The sequence below is a fragment of the Myotis daubentonii genome, chromosome 14, assembly GCF_963259705.1.
Source record: "Myotis daubentonii chromosome 14, mMyoDau2.1, whole genome shotgun sequence".
Lineage (NCBI taxonomy): Eukaryota > Metazoa > Chordata > Mammalia > Chiroptera > Vespertilionidae > Myotis > Myotis daubentonii.
In genome coordinates this window covers 55,330,766-55,356,224 of record NC_081853.1, presented here as the reverse complement: position 1 = coordinate 55,356,224, position 25,459 = coordinate 55,330,766, and the positions used below count along the sequence as shown (strand labels likewise).

The 25,459-nt window shown below is 45.3% G+C and overlaps 1 protein-coding gene across 1 annotated transcript in view; it reads right to left on the bottom strand.

Annotated features, from left to right (window-relative positions):
* Nucleotides 1–788: 788 nt before the first annotated feature.
* CNTN6 (contactin 6) overlaps nt 789–25,459 on the bottom strand; it is a 157,586-nt gene continuing 132,915 nt past the window's right edge. The window contains 12 exon segments of the mRNA XM_059664557.1: nt 789–1,012; nt 1,014–1,074; nt 1,894–2,062; nt 3,283–3,395; nt 10,154–10,340; nt 12,303–12,418; nt 12,673–12,910; nt 14,964–15,034; nt 16,062–16,211; nt 16,310–16,468; nt 17,311–17,428; nt 17,779–17,954. Of these exon segments, the coding sequence (XP_059520540.1) occupies nt 970–1,012; nt 1,014–1,074; nt 1,894–2,062; nt 3,283–3,395; nt 10,154–10,340; nt 12,303–12,418; nt 12,673–12,910; nt 14,964–15,034; nt 16,062–16,211; nt 16,310–16,468; nt 17,311–17,428; nt 17,779–17,954 (1,601 nt within the window). The 3' untranslated portion in view covers nt 789–969.

The window sequence follows — 25,459 nt, the reverse complement described above, 5'->3', positions numbered from 1 at the left end:
GTTCGACCCCGAAAACTGGACTCCAGGCTGAAATAGGTCCATCCCAGCAAGGAGTCAACCCAAAACCTCTTTCTCAGCCTTGGCCAGTGTAGGGATTATTTTTAGAGCTGGACAGAACATTGGCAAAGAAACAGCCGGACCAAAATGTCAAAAACCTGCTTAAATCATGCCGTTCCCATATTTATTTCTTGTACAAAATGAAGGCCACATCCATTGCTAACAACTCATAATAATTTCCTAAGATCTGTTCATGCAGCCTTTTCCTTGGCAGAACACAGAATTGTTTGAAAAAATAAACTTTACTATGAAGAATGGCTTACTGTGTTCCAGAGTTTGTAGAATATTTTAGGTGGGTGTTTACTTCCCTTTTCTTTTTCTTTGCCATAAGGCCCTTCTTCTGCCATGATTAATACTGAACCTCCTAAAAACTGTGTTGGGAAGATCATGTACATGGATTTATTATTGGGTTCAACTATTTCTTGTCTCCACTTGATTCAGAGATCGAAGCATATCACCCTTGGATTGCTCACATTTTAAATCATCCCAACCATACGCACAGCCTCTTATTTTATTTCTGAGTAGGGTGAAAACTGAATACTGAAGTACATTGCCAAGAGCAAGTAAAAAAATGTACATTTTAGCTCTGATAGCTGCAATCTATTTCCTATTTATCTTCCTCATCAAGGGGACTTATTTATACTCTGCATACAAGTCATTTAAAAGCCACAGCAGTTAGAAGTCCACAGATTAATTTGGCACCTCCTGAACGTGTGTAATCATGTTCAAACTTTAAAATTCAAAAGGGTTTAAATTGCTTTATTACTGTACCATAGATATTTACAAGCTCTTAATAATATACTTTTTTTTTTCTTTCCAAACAAGTCTGTATTAAGAATGCATCTGGGGATGGGGCTGGAGAGGGTATTTACAGAATGATTTGCCTTCAGAAGCCTCACAAGATTTATGGATTCATTCATCGTTCAAGTGGCTAAATAGTAAAACAGTAAAAAATCATGACAACAGACAGGAAGTGGATGCTGGGTTCCCAAACTGGGACTCCTCTGGAACTCAAACCTGAAGAAAACAAAAAGAAAACACAATCTCCTGAGAATAGGTAAAAATCCTTGTTAGCTTCATTCTTCCTGACCCAAATTCATACTATCATCTCTCTCCTAAGAGTGTATTTTACAACAAACACTTGTTTCATTTACATTATGTTTCACTGTAGGAAGAGCCCTATGCTCTGTCCCAGGATGTCTGTTTTCAATGCAAAAATGAACCGATGAAAATGCCCAAATTGGTCGAGTCTGACCCCAGTGAAGATGAGGACTGGCCAACGTGTGGTGGCAGACACAGCTTCAAGCAGACGGGTGAGCGATTCCTCCACAGCAGAAAGAATACATCATTGTTCCATGCTCTGTCTGCCTAGTGTTACCTGCTGAGAACACTGTACTGAGAGGGTCTGTGGCTCAGCCCAGCATAAATGCGGTGATTGATTGGTGATGTCTGCCACAGGTATAGGAAAAGCTGAATGTGCACATATTTCATATTTTTTCTCCCTGCTCAGGAGCCTGCACACATCCACAGAAAAGCGTTGTGATTTCTGTCCAGTAGGAAGAATCATGCACAATAACCCACAGTTGTTTTTCTCTTTTGTGATTCGAATGAGAGCACATAATACTGTGTGTGTTATACAAACATGTTGCAAATCTGAGGGATTATTTAAAGAAAAATTGACTCATTGCCTCTTGCTCACAATTTAAAATGGAAACACAGACCTTTTAGTTTTTACCCAACATTTAAACAAAGAACTGGAATGATTTGTAGAGCCCAGATTTCATGCTGCAGCTGGATTCAAAGTCTACAACAGTGATCAATGGTGACGCTACTCACTGGACATTTTTGGAATCCTGATCTCCTCGCTGCTGCTTCCATCCCCACCGTCGCTGACTGTCCTTATCTCAATCAGGTAGTCCTCTTCGAATGGGACCAGCAGCTCAGCTGATGTGTTGTTTGTCTCCAAAATGTGGGTTTTACTCTGTCGGTTTTGTCGGTACAAAATCTGAATAAAATGGTGACTCAAGTTAAAGGGACATGTTCTTTTCTAAGGTTCAGACACTCTTAAGGAACACAAAGACACATCATTATAAATGCTGGCCCTGGCCGGGTAGCTCGGTTGGAACATTGTCCTGATACAACTAGGTTGTGGATTTGATCCCTGGTCAGGGCACATACAAGAACTAAGCAATGAATGCATAAATAAGTGGAACAAAAAATTAATGTTCATCTCTCTCTTTGTTTCTCTTTCTCTCTCAAAATCAATCAACAATTAAAAAATTTTAAATTCTGTACTACTTGGATGGAAGTACCCAGTCTGTGCCCTTTTTTGGAAAATGTAGTATTAAGAAAAAGATTTGCTGTTTTGTCCAATGCGTCTGAATGAGAGTAGATTTATCTCTATTAATTAAATAGCTCCAGGCTGTCATCTTTGAAGCCTGCTGTGAGAAGCCACTGCTTAGCTGGGCCCCATTTCAGATTTCTGAGTAGATGCATTTGCCAGAGGACATCCTTTAGCTCAGAGGGAAGGGATGTGCTCGGGGTATCTGACTGGACTCTTGTTTGATTCCTGTAATGATGGTAAATGATCACATCCTACTGCAGCCTCAGTTCTAGAAATTCTATTGGAATAATATTCTTTGACCTCACTCTCATCTCACTCACATTTACTACCCACATAAACCCTCACTGTTTAATGGCAAAGAAAGTCACTTGAAAATTCTTGCAAACTATAGAGTTTTGTTTCTTCATGCTCCATGACACATTATGGGCCTCAGGATATACAGCTTTTTCTTTTTCAGATAGATAGATAGATAGATAGATAGATAGATAGATAGATAGATAGATAGATATTTCAGAGAGAGGAAGGGAGAGGGATCAAGAGACAGAAACATCAATGATGAGAGAGTATCATCAATTGGCTGCCTCCTGAACGCCCCCTACTGGGGATAGAGTGCACAACCTGGGCATGTGCCCTGACCAAGAATTGAATTGCAACATCCTGGTTCATGGGTCAGTGCTCAACCACTGAGCAACACCAGCTGGGCAGGACATAAAACTTTTCAGTGAATAGGTTCACAACAGCAATTCTAAGTATCTTCAACACCTATTTTAGAAAGATTCCTCAATTTCCATATGCATGAAATTTGTTTCCTATTTAGCTGTGACATTCCTGGTTCTTCAGTAACTTAATTGCCATGCTTAAAGAGAAAACCAAATAGTCACCTTGTAGCCCAGGACTTCAGACTCATTTTCCATGGTTTTCACGTGCTCCCAGTTCAGGCATAATTTGGAGTTAGTCAGCTTCCACGCAATGTTAGCTGGGGGTTGGCTAGGAGCTTTAAAAAGATAACCAAAGATCTAGATGAATATTCATTAGCTTGTGGTTACTTCCATCAACATGAAAGGGACAGGAACTGCTGGATGATTAGCATGGCAGGAGCTAAAATGTTCTCAAGTTCATTTGAAATAATATATTCTAATTAGAGTAAGCAAATCCATTCAAATTCTGGTCATTTGGGAATGTCTGTGACAAACTTAATAATGGCTTGCCCCATGTCCAAGTATCAATTTATTAATCATTGCTGTTGATTTTGTTTACTCTGCCACATACAACTAGATGGGGGGGCGCTCCTTTACCTAGTGTTCCATTTGGCTGTCAATGTGCATGTCAAACAAATTCAGGTTATAAACCTTTTATACATATCAACACAGAGGGTTCCTTCTTAGTCATCTTTAGCTCTTTAATCTTGTACCAGGACTCTTTGTAACACAATCAAGCCAAGATCTTTTAAGCAAGTCTTAGTAATAAGTTGGGAAGGATGAAGGGTCTCTCTTAGAACTCAGGGCAGGCAAAGAGCTGGAACCCAGAGAAAGGAAAGTCATTACAGACTGATGATCATCCCCAAAGGTGTCTATCAGAGTCCAGCCCGTGGTGTTCGCTTCCCTGAGATCACTGTTTTCTATGAGAAAGCTTGGGAAGTACGGGTTTGGAATCGGCCTTCTGAAGTAATGGATCTGGTCCACCGGAAAATGTTACATGCGAGAGAGCTGGCATCCGGGTCGGGAGGCCACGTATCTAAGAGCCTGCGGCAAATGACAGCTTGAGTCCCACCAGTGCCCCGCCCCCTGATGGCAGGCTAGTGTTCTCCATGACAACACTCTGCTTCTCAGAGCTTGGAGGCCACATGATTATTCTTAAGATTTAAAAAGCTGGTGAGACTAAAAATAACTCAGCTGGGAGGCAGAGGCAGAGATAAAACCGCCCAGCAGGATGGTTTTGGCATCTGACTTCAATTTGTGAGGCTGAAAAAGTGTAATAGTTAACTCATTATGACACGGGTAGAAATGGAAATGATCGCTTTTGGAGTTTTGACTCAACCACTATTTAACCTGTAGGAGTGGCGGGGTGTCCGACATTGTGTTATATGTCCCCTTGCCTCTCCAAGCCCACTGGGGTCCCCCTGTGTTCACCAGCCACTTGCACGTACATCAGCGGAGACCTAGCAGAGAGATGAAGGTTTGCCCTGTGCTCGAACGTGGCTGAGTTCATATATTATTAGGGTTTATCACACTGACTTGTAGTTATTCTTGCTGATGTGCTTTGTTAATCTTATTGAGAGCATGTGTCTTGTTCAAGTGCATTATCAACTCCAGCACATTTCCTGTATGTTGCATAAAGGACTGGCCATCAGGTGGCTGAAGGAAACTACTCAGAGTCCTGTGTGATTCTCTCAGGTCATGTTAATCATGCTCTGGGCTGTGGGCAGATCCACAGGGATACAGCATGGCCAGTCCACTCATCATGCCGTCCTATAATCAAGGCTAATTGCCACGGCCACACCTACAGCTGCCCACGTGGATTCACAAGATGGACTGGCCCGGGGCATTCCTGGACAACATACACCCAGCCACCACCAGGGCTGAAGGTTCTGCACGTAGTCAGCCCTCGGTGCCTGCTGCTCAGCATGGTTATTTCCGGAGGACACAGTCTCCGGGACAATCATCTTGTGGCTATCCTCCCTCAGTGTGCCCCAGCGTGCTTTCTCTGATCCTTCTCTGGGCTATAAAACAGGTGGCATAAGATTCTCTCAAGCTATCACAGTTTGGATGTCTAGTTTACTCCTGTGACACATTTCTTTTATCTCTGTTCTTCAAAACAGCACTATCATTAACATCGTACGATCAATACAGAGAAAAGATAAATTCCCTCCTTGGATGTCACAGTGATGGATCCTGAGGGTTTCATCTGCTGTGCCTGGGGTTTGATGTGGTGGTTTGTTAAGATAAAACTCTTCAGTGCTGTGCATCTGTTGGGGAGGCCCAGGCAGGGACAGAACTGACTCCCACCAGCTCCAGCAGGACGGTGGCATGACCCTCAGAATCTGTCCTGGTGTCTGTGCCCAGCAGAGCAGAGCAGGGCATCCGTGCACGTAGAGTGAGGACAGCTCTATGGGGAGTGAGCTCTCAGGATGAGAGGCCAGTGGCCTGGATGATCCGGGCTGCTGTCTGGGAGGGAGAGAAAGCTGGGCTTTGCAGCCAGACAGACTTGAGTCTGTCTTCAGTTTCTTCTGAGAGGCCTGATTTTTGCATCTTTGGAATGAGACTCCAATCTCCTAGTTGATAAATGTTTTCGCTTACATGGAATAAAAGCCGGACCATTCCTCATGTGGTTAGTGGTACATCTTAAACAGCCCAGTATCTGTGCATTCTCTGTGCTGAGAGAGGCAGTTATCTGTGGTGTTATGACATAATCAGTTTTTCAATTGAGTTCAAAGTGGTTTGTTCCTAATAATACAATTTCAAAGTTTGCAAATGATTTACTTCTTAAATATAATTAGAATATATTCAAGACTTCCCCCTAATAATAGTACTCCTGCTCGAGTTCTTCCTGTGCTACTGAAAGGCGGATCAAGAGGTCCATCTCAGCCCAGTCAGCGTGGCTCAGTGGTTGAGAGTCAACCTATGAACCAGGAGGTCACAGTTCGATTCCTGGTCAGAGCACATGCCCAGGTTGTGAACTCAATCCTCAGTAGGGGGTGTGCAGGAGGCTGCTGATCAATGATTATCTCCCATCATTGATGTTTCTACTCTTCTCCTATGAGTTTTACATAACTGATCAAACTGAATTGCAAATATCTATGATGAAGCTGAAATGTCTATTATCTTGACAAACCAACCATGGTCATGTGGATAACATGAAAGCCGTGTTGTGGATGTTCACATGTGTTGGTCAACAGTAATCTCAACAAACAACCACTTCTCAATTTAAAAAAAATGCATATATTTGCAGGCAATTTCCACAGAGTAAGTCATTTCCTGTTAATCAAATGACAGAGCAAGTGGCGCTGGCCCTCCACAGCCCATCAATTTTCCTGTAGATGGCATTTACATTCAACTGGGGTTCACACTGCGAACTCGATTCAAAAAACAACCTCTTATGTTACAGTTCTAAGTAACAGCATGGGGTTGACTTCTGGGGAAGAGAGAGAGAACATGAGTGCAAGATGAAATAAAAGCTTAATGCTCCCTTTATGGCTAAATGTGGGTTGAGTGCATATTTTCAACCAGTAAAATCCAGTTCAGAGTGTGGTCAGTCCAGGTCAGGGGCCAGATGGAATGGTCATTTGCAAACGTTTTCTGCTACTGGATCTGCACTCTTCTTTCGGGGTGGGAGCGGTGCTTTTTGCTTTTTCTTTTCCCCTGGGAGTTGATAGAAGTATTTTTTCTCTCTTTAGCTGTAAATCTAAATTCCATTGAAGTGATGTCTGTGTGGATCATGATGTATTTTCAGTGCCCTTCAGTGGTTTTTGGAAAGACCTCATTTTCACTGGGTTATCACACTGGCTATTACATCACTGATATTTGCTTAAAGAGCCAGCTGTCCTCATTGCCAGCAGCAATGAAAACAGAAGCTAGTGTGTTCCCTCTGTGTTGGGCCCGTTATTCACCAGCTCCCTGCCGCATGAAAATACATGGCCTTCCCCATGCAGCATTCCACCCTACGTACATCTCAGCCTCTTACTTTTCATGGTGCTTCTCATAATTCATGGCTATTTCATGGCCTTCTTTTTTTCTTAAGTTGACTCCTCAGTAAAAGAGAAATTGTTGGAAGCAGGGAACTCACCTGTCTTCATCTCCATTAGGCACCTAGCCCTGTGCATGGCTCGTGAGAGGTACTATTTTCTTGAATGATTGATAGAATCATCCTAGTCCCCCTACCCCCCACCCCCAAGTCTGTGTCTTCTCTTTAGCTAGCCCAATCAGAAGGGGCAGAGGTTTTGGTAAATGTGGGTGGGCATACGTACAATGGATAATCCCATATCTGATTGAGAACCTAGACAGTGACTGTATACTGTATGGATGTGTGAAGAATTCAGGATTTGGGCTGTCACCACTATTCAGAGGTAACTCTGATGGAAAAGTTGGATGCAGGGCCAGCACTTGGAATCAGAGCTGTCTTCAGTGTCTCATTAAAGCCATTGCTCGTTTTTACCTTGGATGTCCTTCTGTGACCCTTGAAGGAAATGTCTGAAACACATTTATACAGAGAAGGAGCCCTAACTGGTTTGGCTCAGTGGATAGAGCGTCGACCTGCAGACTGACTCTATAGACATGTGCACTTACGTTCGTATGTTATACACACACATCAAAATTTATAGTCGGGCCCTAACCGGTTTGGCTCAGTGGATAGAGCGTTGGCCTGCGGACTGAAGAGTCCCAAGTTCAATTCCGGTCAAGGACATGTACCTTGGTTGCAGGCACATCTCCAGTAGGGGGTGTGCAGGAGGCAGCTGATCAATGTTTCTCTCTCATTGATGTTTCTAACTCTCTATCCCTCTCCCTTCCTCTCTGTAAAAAAAAATCAATAAAATATATTTTTTTTCAAAAAAGAGAGAAGGAAAGGTAAAAGTAGCGATGCCTTCCTACTTTAGGAAATGTCAGGAAAGCAAAATCACCTCCAAGAAAGAAAAGGCACCATGTTCCCATGCCCTGAGCCTCCCAGCCTGGCACCCTCCAGGGTACGGTGGGCACATAATGTCCTTCAGTGCTCAGAGAAAACTCTAGGAAAGCACAGTCACCTCTGTTTCTCAGATGAAAAGATGGGCTCTGAGCTATCAATGTATCAGACTTTTCAACAAATAATTAGTTCATGGCTGAGCCAAGATCTCCCAACTTTCTTTCCCTCTGAAGCCCCTTTCCAGCTCTTTCCAGCACAATCTCACAATAAGCCAACGCTGTGGGCACTAAGGAAAATGCACCTGTATTGAAGGGGAAACTGTGGGAGACCGCTGGTGAGAGGAGAAGACATGTGATGTTCAGAGGCATGGCAGGGGCACTAGGATGAGAGAGTCCTTGAATTCAGACATCAGAATGTGAAACTCGAGATCAGCATGCCTGCTGCTCCCGGGCTGAGGGCAAGGGGCTGGACAGGAATCTAGAGGGATCATGGATAATCTTGTGTGTATTTCTCTTCCCCTTTGTCCTCCACAGTAGAGGAGACAATGAAACTTTGGGATGAGAAGTGGGTATGGTTCCATTTTAGGAAGGAAAATGTGAGGGCAGTTTGAGGTTTGGACTGAAGATGGGGGAGAGTGGAGGGAAAGAGACTATTCGGATAGTTAGAGGTGAACATTGCAAACCAGCACTTTGTCTGTGGGATCGAGACTTTCGGAGAACCTATGTTCATAGCAGGTCAGATGCCGCCACACCACCTTTCCAAGCACATGTTTTCTCAGATGTAGGAGCTGAAATACCAAACACTTTGTTTGATTTTAATAATTTAATGAGATGATGTAGAAAATTGACACAGGGTCTGGGACACAGAGGTGCTCAATATTTTGTAACTTTCCTGGGAAGAATGAGGGTCCCCAAACATGTCCATATCCTGAGTCCTAGAGCCCATGGCTACATTATTCTGCTTCCCAGAGCTCATGGCCATGTGACTCTGACTCCCAGAGCCCATGACTATGGTACTCTAAGTTCAGGAAATTTGTAACTCTTTTTCATCAGAACTCAGAGACTAAAGAATGTGTCATAAAAATCCTGTTAACTAATAATTTATGTTCATCAATGATAAGGAGTATAAGACATTATGCAGTCATGAAAAGAGAATTGCAAATTACATATTGCAATTCTCCCGAAGTCATATCTGATCAGACCTTTCCCTAGCTGTTGCTGTGCCTCATGTTATGAAATATTGTGCAAATCCAGACTCATAGGTAGGCCCTGCCTCGTGGCAGATAGTGGCTGATGACTAAGGGAAACATAAAGAAGCAGAGGAGTTAACTTTTGGATCTCAGGGGCTTCCAGGTCCACTAGGGATAAGATGTCCTAGAAGGAAAGATCTAGATGGTCTGGCAGTGCAGGGTCCACTGGAGCACTCTAGGACTCAACTGAAGAACAGATGACAGGAGGCACTAATGAAAGTATGTCCTGGACACATCCCATTTCTTCTCCCTCTCACTCCTGCACAAAACCCTAAGAGGGAACAGTTCCACTCTGTCCACATTGTGCACGGTAGGGTGTTGAAACTGAAAGATTATATAAACACTTAACATTCCCAGGATGGGAGGTCTGGTATTAGGCTCAGGCTGGGAGGGGCGTCGCAGTCCATGTCCTTCAGCACTGCACCAGCTGCATTTCATCTACATCAGGGATGGGGAACTTCTAGCCTGCGGGCCATATAAGGCCCGCGAAATCATGTGGTCTGGCCCTGCCAAGGCATTAGGGGTAAGTTAATGAAATGTTTGACCAAATGTAGCAGACTAAGTTTTAAGTTGACAATTTTGTATAGCCCACAAATAATGTTAAAAATATGCAAATGGCCCTTGGGAGAAAAAAAGGTTTCCCACCCCTGATCTATATATACTTAGCGTAGTTCCTCTTTGGAATTCCAAAAATATCAAAATGGTTTATTTTGATTGTTACCAGAAAGTTTCAACAATTATCCAGATTTAACAGACAAGCCAATCACCAATCAACCAAACAAAGCAATCAGTGAAGGATGAGGGGGAGGAGAGGAGGGAAGGCTAAATGAAGGCACGCAGTTTTGTTCATGGCTGTTGCTGCTGCCTGGAGGGTGAGGGATACTTACGGGACTTCTTGGTCGTGACGTTGACTGGGGGGCTTGAGGGCCCCGTCCCACCCGTGTTGTAAGCTCTGACAGAGGCAAAGTAGATGGTGTTGGCCTTCAGCCCCATGATGGTCTTGGTTGTGACATTTCCATGGACTCTGACCTTACCAATCATGGGTTCCCTGGAGTCATCTGTCCAGTATAAGACCTGGTCATGGAAACAGAGGGAGGGGTCATGGTTTCCCTGCAACCAGCAGGCAGCAGACCAGAGCATAAATGGCAGGATAACTCTCATTAAATGGGTTATACAATAACAGCAAAATACAGTCTACTCTTTATAGGGAACAAATAAAAAATACAAATTCACAATGGAAAATAGAGAACTTGTGGGGTTTTTGTTTTGTTTGTTTTTTTAGATTGCCAAAATAAAATATTTCATGAGATATTTAAAGATGATCAACTTGGACTGGCCATTAGGTTCAGTGGTTGAGCATCAACCAATGAACAAGAAGGTCACAGTTCAATTCCCAGTCAGGGCACATGCCCGGGTTGCAGGCTTGATCCCCAGTAGGGGGCAGGCAGGAAGCAGCCAATCAATGATTCTCTCTCATCATTGATGTTTCTATCTTTCTTTCTCTCTCCCTCCCTCTCTAAAATCAATAAAAATATGTATTTTTAAAAAACTTCTATACTCTTTTAAAAAAATAAATAAGGGTTATCAGCTTGAATAAAGGATATATAAGTCAGACCCAAACAGGATTCATACCGTGGATCAGAGACTTCTGGTATGATGCTTTGCTGTTCACATTTCCTCTGGAGTTCTTTGAATAACAGGTTAATTAATAATTCAGCTTATACTGAGCCTTTCCTATGCGTTAGCACAACTTCAGGCACATTGAAAAATACAACAGAGAATCAGGTGTGGGACCTGCCTTCAGGCCCCTTACCATCTAGTCAAGAGGTTAGAATATAGGGGCTGTCCCCCAAAACCCATGTGCACACTTGAACAGCTGGTAGCTCAATTGATGTTTCTTCCTTTTCAGCCAGACTAAGCTTTGAACAAAGGAAATTCATCCTCAAAAGGCACTGGAAGTGTGAAAATGCAGTTGAAGTACACACACTGCCTCTACGATTATCCAAAGTGGGTAGACATTTTGGGGGAACACCCTGCGTGTGGAAAAGAGAGCCTAGGACTGTTTTCAGGAAGTGGTACAGGAATCAGTGCTCTGAGGATGAGAAGAAAGACCATGTGAGGCATGATGAGAGGATCCCAGAGAAGGGAGACTAGACTGAGCCCAGGGAGGGGAACGGAGCTGGGCTCTGAGGTGGAGGTGAGGCACTCCAGGCCTGGAGGGGCAAGACACCTGCCCCGGGAGTACGCCTTTATGTTTGGACCAGAGGCTTCGTGTGAAAAGAAAAAACAAAGACGACTGCGAGGCATGGTGAAAGAGGTTTAGAATTACACTTTTATTCTAACTCCAAAATAACCTGTGTCACCCAGGAATAAGTCTTATTTCTCTGTAGAAATGAAGGTTTACACAAAAGAAGTGATTTGTCTCACTCTACATAAATGATGTCTATAAATGAGGAGAATCTAGGATTTTTCTTCTCACTTCACTATCTTCACCAAGATGACCTTTCTTTCTTCATATTTTTATTGATTTCAGAGAGGAAGGGAGAGGGAGAAAGAGAGATAGATCCATGATGGGAATCATGGATCGTCTGCCTCCTGCACGCCCCACACTGGGGATCGAGCCTGTAATCCAGGCATGTGCCCTAATCGGGAATCGAACCATGACCTCCTGGTTTATAGGTAAGACACTCAACCACTGAGCCATGCCTGCCGGGCAGATGACCTTCTTTTCAAACCGTGTTCTGGCTCTTGGCTCAGAGCATGTGTCCCCTTGAAATTCTTCTAAGGTTTAAGATGGGGAGGGGGTTTAGAGGTTCCCTCTCCCTGGAAACCCACAGGATTGCAGTGGGAATAATCAAATGAGGTCACCTCGGATCACCTTTTAAGTGCCACCCTTGGCTGATGTGCCTGATGGAGAGATCATGGCCCCGGACACCACCACCCCCTAACGCTTTGGACACCCACTGCTGTTATGGAGCAGCAAACTGGCCCTGGGAGCCTGGAGTGTGCAGAGGAGAGGGGACCTCAGTGGCTCACCTCGTAGCCCAGCACGCGGCCCGTGATTCTGTTCCAGGCAATGGCCGTCCATGAAACCTCCATCTCAGAAGCAGAGAAACTCTGGGCAGAGGTTCCCCGAGGGGCCAGCTGAGGCTCTGCCGTCGGAGGAAGACACAGCATTGTTAGTCGGGTTCATTGGAACAAGGATGCAAAATACACCCAGGGCCTGGCCTGCGTGGCTCACTGGTTGAGCATCGACCTGTGAACCAGGAGGTCATGGTTCAATTCCCGGTTCAACATCATGGATGTTTCTCCCTCCCTCCCTCCCTCTCTAAAAATCAATAAAAACATATTAAAAATAAATATCCCTGGAGCCTCAGAGGACCACCCAGTGCTGGGCACCACTTACCGTCCTCCCCGGAGTAGACGATGGACACAGTGCTCAGCGAGGCCCCTTCCCCCTCGCTGTTGTACACGCCCACTTTGACCTCGAAGGGAGAGAGCGGGGTGATGCTTTCGTTTCTGTACACGAATCTCGATGCCTCCACGGACGGGACTCTCTCCTTGGTCCAGATGGCCGAGCCCACGGGCCGCAGCATGACCAGGTAGCCAAACTCCCCACCATTCTGCAGTTCCTCCGGGATGGGCTTGGGCAGAAGTGACCACCACTGAGTGTTTGCAGTTAGTTTATGGAGCTCTTATCGTGTTTACCAAACACAGATATTCACCCTGGTTCATGGAGCAGTGAAAAATCAGACTACTTCAATTTGGAATGCCAGTTGGGAAAATGGTTCCAATGAAAGATGCTCATGCTCATGGGACAAGGCTCAGCCAATGGAGCCACACTGCTGGCTATGTGCCTATATTTCTTTTTATTGACTTCAGAGAGGAAGGGAGAGGGAGAGAGAGAAACATCAATGATGAGAGAGAATCATGGATCAGCTGCCTCCTGCACGCCCCCACACTGGGGATTGAGCCTGCAACCCAGGCTGTGCCCTGACCGGGAATCGAACCGTGACCTCCTGGTTCGTAGGTCAACGCTCAACCACTGAGCCACGCCAGCTAGGCTTATAGTCATGTTTTATATGAGATATTCCCCACTGGCAGCTCAAACCTGGATGTATTAGGAAATATAAATTAGGGTAAGACATGAATAAAGATATTGTTAAAAAAGGAATTAGTAGTTACCACATCCCCCAAATTAGATAGCATGTCTAGGTTATTGGAAGCAAAGCAAAAAACACAAACCCCACATTATTTGTCTCTGGAGGAGACAGGAGGGTGTTTATTTCAGGGGATTGTACCTCGATGTTCGTTCACGAGCAGCAATCTGGGGTACCAGCCAAGCTGTCATCAGGAACACAATGGAGGATTCTTGCTGAATTCAGAGTGAATTTGAAAAACCAGGGGGTATGACTTCCCCCACAGCAGGAGTGAGTTACTTCCCCCACAGCAGGAGTGAGTTAGACCTGACAAGGTCTCTCTCTCCCCAAGTTCTTTTTCAACCCACAGCTCAGACCTGACATGAGGTTCCACCCTTGCCTGAGCACCCAGACCTTTTGACAATTCACATCAGGATGTTTGTACCCCCACTGTTTAAACTAAGTTGGTGTTCATGGAACTGAAAGAGTCACTCCATGCCTGCCTTCTGACGCTCAGACTAACACATGTGTCTCCTCCTAAATGCACACATTCCTTAGAGGCCTGGCACCAGCAGGGTTGGGCTCGGTGATGCTAGGATGAATATAAGTGGGGAACTGTGTTCGTGAATCCATGAATGGAGCTCCTGCAATATTCTGCATATCCGATATCCCAAGAAAAACACACACAGGAAATGACTTTAATTTTCACCACAAACTTTTTCTGTAAAGGGCCAAGTAGTAAATATTTTAAGCATCAGGGGCCATATGGTCTCTCCCAGCAGCGTGAACATGACAAGAATGGGTACGGTGGTGGGAATTCATTTATGAAAACAGGGAGCAAGCAGATCCGGCCTGTATGCCTTGGTTTGTGGAATCTTGCATTTAAAGAGAAAGGACACTGCCGGGCTGGCATGGTTCAGTGGTTGAGCATCGACCTATGAACCAGGAAGTCACGGTTCAACGGTTCAATTCCTGGTCAGGGCAAAATGCCAGGGTTGCAGACTCGATCCCCATTGTGGAGCGTGTAGGAGGGAGCAGATCAATGGGTCTCTCTCATCATTGATGCTTCTATCTCCCTCTCCCTCTCCCTTGATATCAATAAATATCTATTTTTTAAAAAGCCAGAGTGCATTTTAATCAGTGCAAAAGGGGCCTATACATTCATACTTAAGAAGAATGGCATACAAGCTACTCTGCCTACTAAGCTTCCATCTATCTGTGGGAGGGACAGGCTGGAGGGTTGAAAGCAAGGAGAGGAAACCGCTGCTGTCTGGGTCTAACTCACAGACGGTGAAGTGCCACGTCCAGCATCAGATGCTGATGAGCACACTGCCGGCCCTTCCACGTGCACCAAGGGCGCTTTCCTTGCATTTGGAAGAAAACTGTGCTCGCTAAGTCACACCCTCTCCCTGTAGTAGGAATGAGGTGTCTCCAGCCCCTCGCTACATCAGGAGTCTTTCCTGCCCAGGGTTTTTATGGGCCCAGCTTGTTTTTCCCTGTTCTTCCTGGCCAGGTACATCGTTTTCCTTCCAAATAACTCAGCTGGACAGAAAATTACCTCCCAGGTAACGACCAGTTCAGACCGGCTTCCTCCTCCTCCCTGGATGTTGGTTGGAGCCACAATGGGGACTGAAAGCAAGGAGAGAAACATGGCCATGGTTAGGGATGTGTGTCTACCTCCGGAGGGTTGGCGCAAGGGTCTCACCTCTCAGGCGCTCCCGTGGCAGCTGGGAGGGAGCCCAGCATCCTTAATGAACACAAATGATGTTTACTCAGACCCAAGCTTCGGAGGGGACAGCCTGGTGTCGGAGACATGAGCACCCCAGCTCCAGGATTAATTAACAGGCGAGTAACATCATGTATCTGACATTATTATGCATCATCCGCTAATTGGCAAGACGATGTTCCATTCGGATGGAGAGAGTGACACGGTGATTTACTGCCTGATTATGCAGCTGTGCCGGGAACACGTTTCCCAGCCAGATATTAATTAGTCCCCTTTCTTCTTCATAAACACACGAAAGTCGTTTTTCTGTTTGGTTGACATCAGGATGTTTGAACACTTAAAAATAAATTCTTAAATGCTAGATAATTAAATGAATTCCTATTTTATGACCCTGTGTTTGAATCACAAGTCGCTGGGTACAGAACAGACCGAGGCTGCCTCGAACTTCTCGCCCCCAAAATGCCACTGATAACAGTGGTGAGTGTGTGAGTATTCTGGTATGTAATCAAAATGGAGTTTGACTTTTACATGCAGAAATGTTTTAAAAGTCCTTTTTCCTGAAATGATGACAGAAGCACCCCAAATCTGTGAAGATGCATAATTTGGCTGGACAAGCTTCTCATGAGACAGGCAGAAACCCATCTGCATCTACGATTCTGCAGATTCTCTGTTGGTTCTGAAAGTCTCGGAGACGAGAGGGCAGCTTCAGAAAAACTCTCTTCTGACCTGTCTGCCACAACATCACCATCTCCTACTGGGCGCATGCGCCCTTGGGAGAAAATGCATGTGCTTTGTGCCCATGACCATGGGGGCGTGAGGCTGGTTCTCTGCCTCCGGTTGGGGCAGGGATGCTGCGCAGTGTGCTGTGTTTTCTGGAAGAACTGTGCCCTCCAGGGTCTCCCAGGGTTTGAGAAGCCATTGATTTCTTACCGGATGCTTTGGTTCTCAGCAATTCGGATGCTTTGCTTGGCTCTCCAATCCCTATGCTGTTCCCAGCAAGGACACGAAACTCGTACTCCACCCAGGGAATCAGGCCCACCACGGTCGCATTGTACGTCTGACCGTTGAGAATCTCTGGAACTAAAACAAAGGGGACACTGGGTAAAAACAGTCCATCAATCCATCAAACAACACACCGTTGGTTTTGCCGAATTATCCAAAACACGCGAGGCACTTACCCGTGGAGACAGCCTGCCACCCCACAGAAAACGGCGTCCGTGCCTGGACGGTGAATATCTGGATGGGGCTGTTATTGTCCGAGCCAGGCTGCCAGCTGAGCTGGGACGTGGTGCTGGAAATGTGTTCCACCCTCACCTCCTCGGGGGGACCTGGGGGGCCTTCAAGCACAGGTTTTATGGTCACCTTATTGGAAATGATGAAATGAGTCGATTTGGGATAAGGAATCGTTTCTTTTTTTCTGTTATACTTACAAAATAAAAGATGGAACCTCATATATTTTAGCACATTAGATAAAGCCCTATTAATTCAGCTTACACAGTGAGAGATTAGCTTGAACTGCTTCCTTTGAAGATTAGGAAATGCCAGCCATGGGGTGGGGGAATATCATCCGATAAGAAGCTGATCTCAAACGGTGAGAGCCTCTTGGGGCCGCTCCTCTCAGAAGCTCCCTCAAGTGAATGCAGCTCTCAGGGAGAAGTTGGGAACTCGGGCTTCGACCCCGCTGTACGAGACAGTGTAGTATAGATAGAGGACCTGCCGAGTCCAAGGGGCTGACGGTGTGGGCAAGTCTGACCGTTCCTTAGGAACAGGCAAAACCTACTCAATGCAACATCCATTGTCATACCACCCAGACCCTGGGGTCTTGGGATTTAGAAAATTAAAAAAAAAAAATGTATACTTCCACCCAGTTGGTGTGGCTCAGTGGTTGAGCGTTGACCTAAGAACCAGGAGGTCACGGTTCGATTCCCTGTCAGGCGCGTGCCCAAGTTGTGGGCTCAATCCCCAGTAGGGGGTGTGCAGGAGGCACCTGATCAATGATTCTCTCATCATTGATGTTTCTCTCAACTCTCCCTTCCTCTCTGAAATTAATAAAAATATATTTTTAAAAATCTTTCCTATTTATCTCACTTCTTTATCATGATGTGGTTAATTAAGGACTTGCCATTTACAGATGAACATTCCTCACTGACTAGACAGTGTGCTCATGTATGTCACGCACCTCTGACAATGATTTCAGCCACAGCCGACAAGTTCTCTAGGGCTGTTGTCACTGCGCAGAGATATCTCCCTGAGTGACTTAACTGGATATTCCTTATCATCAAGTCTCCCACAGATCCCTGCAGGCAGAAAGGGAAAAGGGGGTAAAAACATAAATAGGCCCAGCAGGTCCTAAGATTTCACAGCTGCATCAACATCCAATATGGGGCCGCAGTGAAATTGGGAGATACACTAGTATCACTCATTTCCCATATGATCCCTGTGACTGTGTCCTTTGTCATAATTGTCTCTAGAATGCAAGCAAGTCCATGAAAGACATAAAACAAAACAAAACACACGCAGATGCAGCTTCATAAAGAGACAGTGATTACCGCGCAAATAAATACTAGGGGAGTCACAACAAAAGACGTTAATTCAGGGAAAAGGCTTGAGTCAACTTATTAAGCACTTAGAATTGTCAGCAACTTACTCCTCCAATCCTTTCAAAATGAGCCGCATCCTTTTTTAAGTCTATGATGTGTCCATTGAAAGACCAAACAAATGCGACCTCCATGGAGGGGTCATGGGACACCTGGCAGGTCAGGACAATGCTCTCACCCACGGTGACGTCCATTGGGGAAGGTGGCTCCGTGATAATGGTCCGTTCTGTGAAGAAAGAACATTGCTCTCATAAAAGCTCATCAGGTACTGGCACGTGGCTATGAGACACATCCTCTGAGTGGCTTTGCAATTGTTTGAAATCTTACACATACAACTCGGAGTTCTGCTCTTTTCAAGATGAAAAATTCCACCCCCTTTTTAATGTCTCACATTAACCAGTTTAGCTTACTTAGTAATCCTGTAATAAAATTAAATACAAAGTTTTTTGTTTGTTTTTCAAAATATATTTTTAGTGATTTCAGAGAGGAAGAGAGAGGGAGAGAGAAACATCAGTGATGAGAGAGAATCATTGGTTGACCACCTCCTGCACGCTCCACACTGGGGATGAAGTCACAACCTGGGCATGTGCCCTGACCAGGAATGGGACGATGACCCCCTGGTTCATAGGTCAATGCTCAACCAGTGAGCAGCACTGGTCTGGCTAACAACAGTTTTATTCATAGTTTATATGAAAACTAGTGGCCTGGTGCACAAAATTCATGCAAGGGAGGGCGGGGTGTCCCTCAGCCCAGCCTGCACCCTCTCCAATCTGAGACCCATCGGGATGTCCGACTGCTGGTTCAAGGATTGGGCTTAAACTGCAGTCGGACATCCCTCTTGCAATCCAGGACCACTGGCTCCTAACTGCTCAACTGCCTGCCTTCCTGATCACCCCTAACCACTCTGCCTGCTGGCCTTCTTACCCCCAACTGTCCCCCCTTGCTGGCCTGATCGCTCCCAACTGCCCCCCACTGCCAGCCTGCTTGCCCCCAACTGCCCCCCCACTGGCCTGATCACCCCCAGCTGTCCTCCCTTCCTGGCCTGATCACCCCTAACTGTCTCTGCCTCAGCCCCGCCACCATGGCTTTGTCCAGAAGGATGTCCAGAAGTTCTCCTGGAAGGTCTCCTGGTCTAATTAGCATATTACCCTTTTTTAGTATAGATAGAGGCCTAGTGCATGGGTGGGGGCTGGCGGGTCTTCCCTAAAGGGGGTCCCAGATCAGGGTGGGGGTCCCCTTGGGGGTGGGGCCAACCTGGGCAAATGGCCTGGGGCAGTTTGCAGGCCAGCCACACCCCTGTCAGGGTGGGGGTCCCCACTGGGGGTAGTGCCAGCCTGGGCGAGGGGCTGGGGTGGTTTGCAGGCTGACCACGCCCCCCATCAGGGTGAGGGTCCCCACTGGGGGGCATGGCCAGCCTGGCAAGGGGCTGAGGGCTGTTTTGGGCCAGTTTGCAGATGGGCTAAGCCCCCAGCTTTGTTGGGAAGGACGTCCGGAAGGTTTCTGGAAGGTCTCCTGGTCTAGCATATTACCCTTTTATTAGTATAGATAGCTTATAGAAAAAACAAACACTGTGGACTTCTAAAGATAGCATTCCATACCCGGAGGAGGCACCACACCATTTTTTCCCTGAAATTCCAGCCACAACATTACAGTCACACAGTGGCTCCAGCTCCCAGTGGTCTATGGTGCTCCCATGTACAATGACTCGAACCATGTCACTGAGATCCTAACAACAGTATTTTAGAGCGATGTATAGTCAGATGTCTACACTTTTGAGTGTGAACAGAACAGATTCTACTTCTGACACCATTGTGATAATAATGTTCCATTTTCACTGAAAATGCAATGTCCCTTGTTATCTGGATTTGCAACGTTAGAATCATACATCGGTCATTACCAATCTTCCCTCTAGAAATACTGGCCCCAATGTCAATACCTGTTCCACTGACCAAAGTATCAAAGGAGGAGTCTTCCATGTCCCAGCCAGGCTCCGGGTTCTGCTCTTTCTCTGATTTAGGGACTCCTAGTGACAGATCATTTCTGTCTACAAGGGTTTGCTCCACGGTCACACCCACTCCAGCCAGAATTCACAGTGCACCATACACTGCCCAGGCCAACCTCCCAGAGAACAGGAGTGAGAGTGGTTCTCAGCAGCGGAAACACAATCTTTGATGCTACAAATTTGGACCTAAATTGGTGGCTGCCTACCTTTCTGATGGGTATCTGGAAATTCCTTATACTATTTCCTTGACTTTTCTGTGTTTGTTAATTTTCAGTAGCAACAAAAGGAAGACAGAAAAAAATGATTGGAGGGGGGATGGAGTAATATTTATTATTCAGAATAGAGGCACACCTTTCCATTCAGCTTTTAAAGTGATGAGGATGGCCCAGTGGTTGAGCATCCAACCAGGAACCATTCCCAGTCAGGACACAGGCCCAATTTGTGGGCTCGATCCCCAGTAGGGGGTGTGCAGGAGGCAGCCGATAGATGATGTTTCTCTCTGATCGATGTTTCTAACTCTCCCTCTCCCATCCTCTCTAAAATAAATAAATAAATAATAAATAAATAAATAAATAAATACAGTGATGAGGACTGATCACTTTTAGAAGATTATCCAAAATACAAATGACAATACTCATGAAGAGTTCATAAAGTGACAGAATTTTAATAGTTACTATTTTCCGTCTATTTCTGTGAGATGAAAATCATATAAAAGCTACTTGATCTAACAGTCCTATTCTTAAGAAGAATAAGAGAAGGTTTCATAAAATAGATGCCACATTCCATGAACGGCTTTGCTGTTTACTCAGATCCTCGCCGTTTACTCAGATCCTCACCGTTAATAGAGTCTGATATGTCCAGAGCACCCCAGGAGACATGCAAACTAATTATTCCAAAACTTCTGTCAGAATTGTTTAGCCTTATTTCTTTAAACATAGGTAGAGCTTGTGCCTATACTAATGGCCAAACACACTTTAACACACATCAGGATCCCCCACGATATTTTCAGAAGCCAGGGGATGCCAGTCCAATGTGCAATTGGTCTTTCCTGGCCATGCAGGACATGCTATTTTTGTTTGTTTCTTTTGTACCTTTAGCTCAGTTGAAACCTCCATTTGTGAGTGACAATCTTTCAGTGTCACTGTTCAAAATAATGACGGCTCAGGTGTCTCTGAAGTTATCAACTCCCCTTAAAAGATGGAGAAATGCAGAAGAAAAATCACCGTAACTTTCTCCCTCGGCTCAGACCTGTGGTTCCGCCTTCATTTGTCTCTGACATTGTAGGAAATGTTGCTAAGATACCAATAGAAAGGCAACGAGTGTATAAATAGCACATCAGACAGGTGACAACATTCCCCAATCTTTTCTCTCATGAGTTAACTTGTGAAAATCAGAAATAAATACTTCTAAAATTTGGTCCCCTGCCTAATTCTTCAGATCTCAAATTGTCCTACCTATAAAAATATTAACCCTTCATATCACTCTCAATTTCTTCTTCCATTTATATATTTCACTCTGGGATAATATTCCTTCTAAACCTATGAACAGCATTAGCATTTTGGTGTATATTTGAAAGTGACATTTACTTAGGGTTGATGTGTGTGTGTCTTCCTATGGGAGGATACTTTTGCTGGGAATAGAATTCTCACTGGTATTGTTTTTCAGCTCTTTGAAAAGGCCATTCCACTGTCTCCTGGACTCCTTTATTGCTGCTGCTACTTCTACTTTCAGACTTATTGTTGTCCTTTTGAAAATAATGCATGTTTGTATCAGGATGAATTGTCTTTCCTTTGGTTTCATTACTATGTGCTTATTTAAACTTCCCTTTATGTATGCATCCTCAGTGGGGCTTATTACAATTTCCTGAGTAGGATGCTTGCTGTCATTTTCAGTTTATTTTTTAAATTATGGCAAATATTGCTTCCAGTATTGCTGATGCCTCGCTTTCTCTCCCACATCTCCACACCTGGAGGAACTGCCATTTCACTTGTGTCAGATCCAATCACCACGTCCCACTCGCCCTTTAGGGTCTATTCTTGCTCCATGTTATGGTCTGGATATTATCTATTCACAATCCTCCCGTTTAGTGATCCTCTTGTTGCTGTGTCTAACCTTGCATTAAGTCACTCTATTTTCTGAATTTCACCTTTTGTATTTTTCAGTTCTGGAACTTCAAATTGATTTGTAATAGATGGCATTTCTCTTCTACTCCTCCTCCTCCTTCTTCTTCCTCCTCCTCCTCTTCTTTTTCCCACAATCCTCACCTGAGGATTTTTTCCACTAATTTTCAGAGAGTGGAAGGGAGGGAGGAAGGGGAAAGAGAGAGAGAAGCATTGATGTGAGAGAGAGTGTTGATTGGTTTCCTTTCACACTCACCCAGGTGGAGGCTGAGCATAGAACCTACAACCCAGGTACATGCCCTTGACCAGAAATTAAACCTGAGAACCTTGGAAGCATGGACCAACGCTCTAACCACTGAAAGGAACCAGCCAGGGTGCATTTCTCTTCTTAAATTCTTCATCATCTCATCTATTTTTTGACCGTATTCATCACAATTGTTTTGAACCCCTTGTCTGATAACATCTATATTTCTATCAGCTGTTGCTGCTGTCGGATTTCTCTCTGGTTCCACCATTTATTCCTGCCCCAGCTACTCCTGGTAACATTTTATTGAAAGCCAGGCCCCATGGGTCGGAATGTAAACATCTTTCTTTTGTTACGTTTTCCAGGTAAATTGACTTTTTTGAAGGGGCAGCTGAAAAAAGAGCTGAATCCAGTCGGGCACTGATTTCAGTGGAGTCTGATAGGCAGTCATGGTGGGTCCCAGCTGGTTTTGTTCTATTTTTATTGCCAGGATGCAGCCCTTCAGGTGCCTCAGTTCACCGTTGAGTAGTCAGCAGGCCTCATTCTGCTGGCTTGTTCTGAGCCCGATTTTTGTCTCCCTTGCACTGTGTGACAACCAACACTTCTGCTTAGGTGTTTTCTGTTTCTATTTGGTTGCTGTATTTCTGATTCATACAACTTAGAAACCAGCCGAATTGTGGATGAGCAAACCCCTGGGAGCTTGGGCTCCCCCTCCTGTGCTTTTCTCTTCTCCTGAGGGAGGTCCCACATGCTGCCAACACCTTGGTTATGCTCACGGTTCCTTCATTCTTTCTTTAATTTTTATTGACTCTAGAAACATGTTAGCAGCATTTGTGGGTGATCGCTGGTGTGAGGTGGTTTGTGATAAAGCTGCTTCAACTGTCGGGACAGAAGTTTCCCCTCATTAATGTCCAAGGGCAGATTGTGTGTGGGGCTGGGAAAATCTAGGCCACGTATTAGTGGGGGGTTAGGGACAGCTGGCACAGATCATTGAAGCAGCTGTGGGAGGATGTGAGGGTTACGTGGGTCAGAGGCAGAGATTCATGTCCGGAACCTCCCTCAGCCCTGAGGGTGCTGGCTGCTGGTCCTTCGCTCTCCAGAAGGAAACTGGGGCCGTGGATCTGATAAGCCTAAGAATAAAGGCCTAAAGACGGTGTCCTTAAGATTTTCCCCAGGAACTATCCTGGTCCCAACATCTTAGCGTGAAGCCCAATAGGTCAATAAACCCCACACTCGATCAGACTTTTTATGAGATGTTAGCGCCCCAACTATTCACTTGAGCAAACAACTAAGGTTCACAAAGTATCTTTGTGCATCCCTTCATAAAAATAGGGATTAAAACAAAACCAAAAGAAAGAAGAAAGCAGTGTGGGACAACAGAGACTGCAAGAAAAATAAAGTACAAAAGAAAAACTATCAGCAATATTTTCTGAGAGAGAAACAGAAGAGCAAGAAATTATATGAAGAGACAGTGGAAAAATAAAAGAACACTGAACTTTAAAAAAAAATAGCAAAAGCAAAATTAAATAGAATGTCTGGAAGATACAGTTAAGAAAATCACCCAGAAGGCAGAGCAGAGAGCTATAAAATGTACAAAGGAAAGAGAAACACCTCTCTCTCTGTGTCATCAATCTATAACCGATATTGATGTATATACTGTATATGTATCTAAATATATGAAATACAATAAATTACACACAGATACATAGCTACACACAAACAACATAATCTAGAGTGCAATTTAGGAAATCTCACTTCTGAATAGTATGTATCTCAGAAACAGAACTGGAGTCAATGATTAAGTTATCCAGGAAGAGAGTCCAGGACTCAGAAAGATGCGACCCCAGGTGACAGAGCACCAAGGAGACTTGCCCGGGGCCCCTCGGCCACCACTGGAGCAGGAGAACAGACTGCAGGCAGAGGGACCCAGCAAAGGTGCACACCACGGGCCAGGAGTCCGGACAGCCCGCTTTCGAGCTGAGTGACAGCTGCAAATTCCTGAAGACTGATAATCCCAGCCTGGAGTTCTGTCTCCACTAAACCAGCATCACCGGTAAGCATTGCATACAGACATGTGCTAACTTGAAGACTCAAAAAACGTGCATCTCTCTCAAATTCTTTCTCAGAAATCCACGGGAAGATGCATTCTACCAAACGGAGTGTTTACATCAAGAAAGAGAAGCCTGGTGTGCGGGCCACGGGCTCCCCGCCCCAGGAGGGCAGTTGATACGGAGGGGACACAGATTGATTTGAGGAGAGAGTTCATGTTAAGTCCATAGGAAACTGAGCCAACAAACCAAACAGGGAAATGACTAACTGGGGAAGGCAAACACAGGACATCGGAGCGAAGACTGAAATAAACTGCACGGAGCAGGCAAACAGACGAGCGAATTGGTGGAGACGCAGACTCAGTCCCTCTAGCAAGCGAGCCCCAGAGAGGTCGCTAATCTTTATTTAATATATTTTTCCTCTTTGCACAGATACTCACAGGAGGCCAGGATGTGCTGTATCCCTCAGCCACGTGCAAGATTATCTTCTCAGCTTTTCGCAGGTTAAACCCACCCGCAGCACCTGGTGTCCACTCCACCTCAAGGCCACGTAGAATTCAATTCAGTTACAAGGTCATCATGCTCAGGATTCTCCAGTTTTCCCATTCCCTTTCCACTTCAGGGTTTCAGTGATTTAGAACACACATTAAAAGACCAAAACTGCCCTAGCAGTTTGGCTCAGTGGATGGAGCACCGGTTGGTCTGTAGATTGAAGGGTCCCTGGTTCGGTTTGGGTCAGGGGCACGTGCCCGGGTTGTGAGGGCCGAGCGGGAGGCAGCCAATCAATGATTCCCTCTCCTCATTGATGTTTCTATCTCTCCCTCTTCCTTCCTCTCTGAAATCAATATAAATAAATAAATAAGACCGAGAACTCCAGAGCAAAAGAAGCAAACGCAGAACCTGGCGAGAGAAGGCAGTAGTCTAAAATGTGAGGCATCTGAGTGAGAAAACATGTCTCGAGATCCTGCGAGGGAACATGACACCATTCCCTGCGAGTCATCGTGTGACATGTCGACGCAGATCTCCCGTGTTAACCAACGATCAAAACAGGGCCTGGCGTCTGAGGAAGACGGGCCCGCGCTGCAGATCTGCTAATGAAGCCGACACGCCACCTCCTCATTTCTAAGCTGTTCACACACAATAGGCGACGACTCTTTGCGGCATCCCACTTAGATTTCTGATAAAGAGAAAGCGTTCGCTCAGACAGGCTGTCACAACACCTCGGGCTGAAGGAGTCTCTGGTTCTGCAGCAGATGGAAGGAGGAAACTCTTTTGTCCCCGGTGCAGGACAGAGTAGGCAAAGGACGCTGTCCTCTG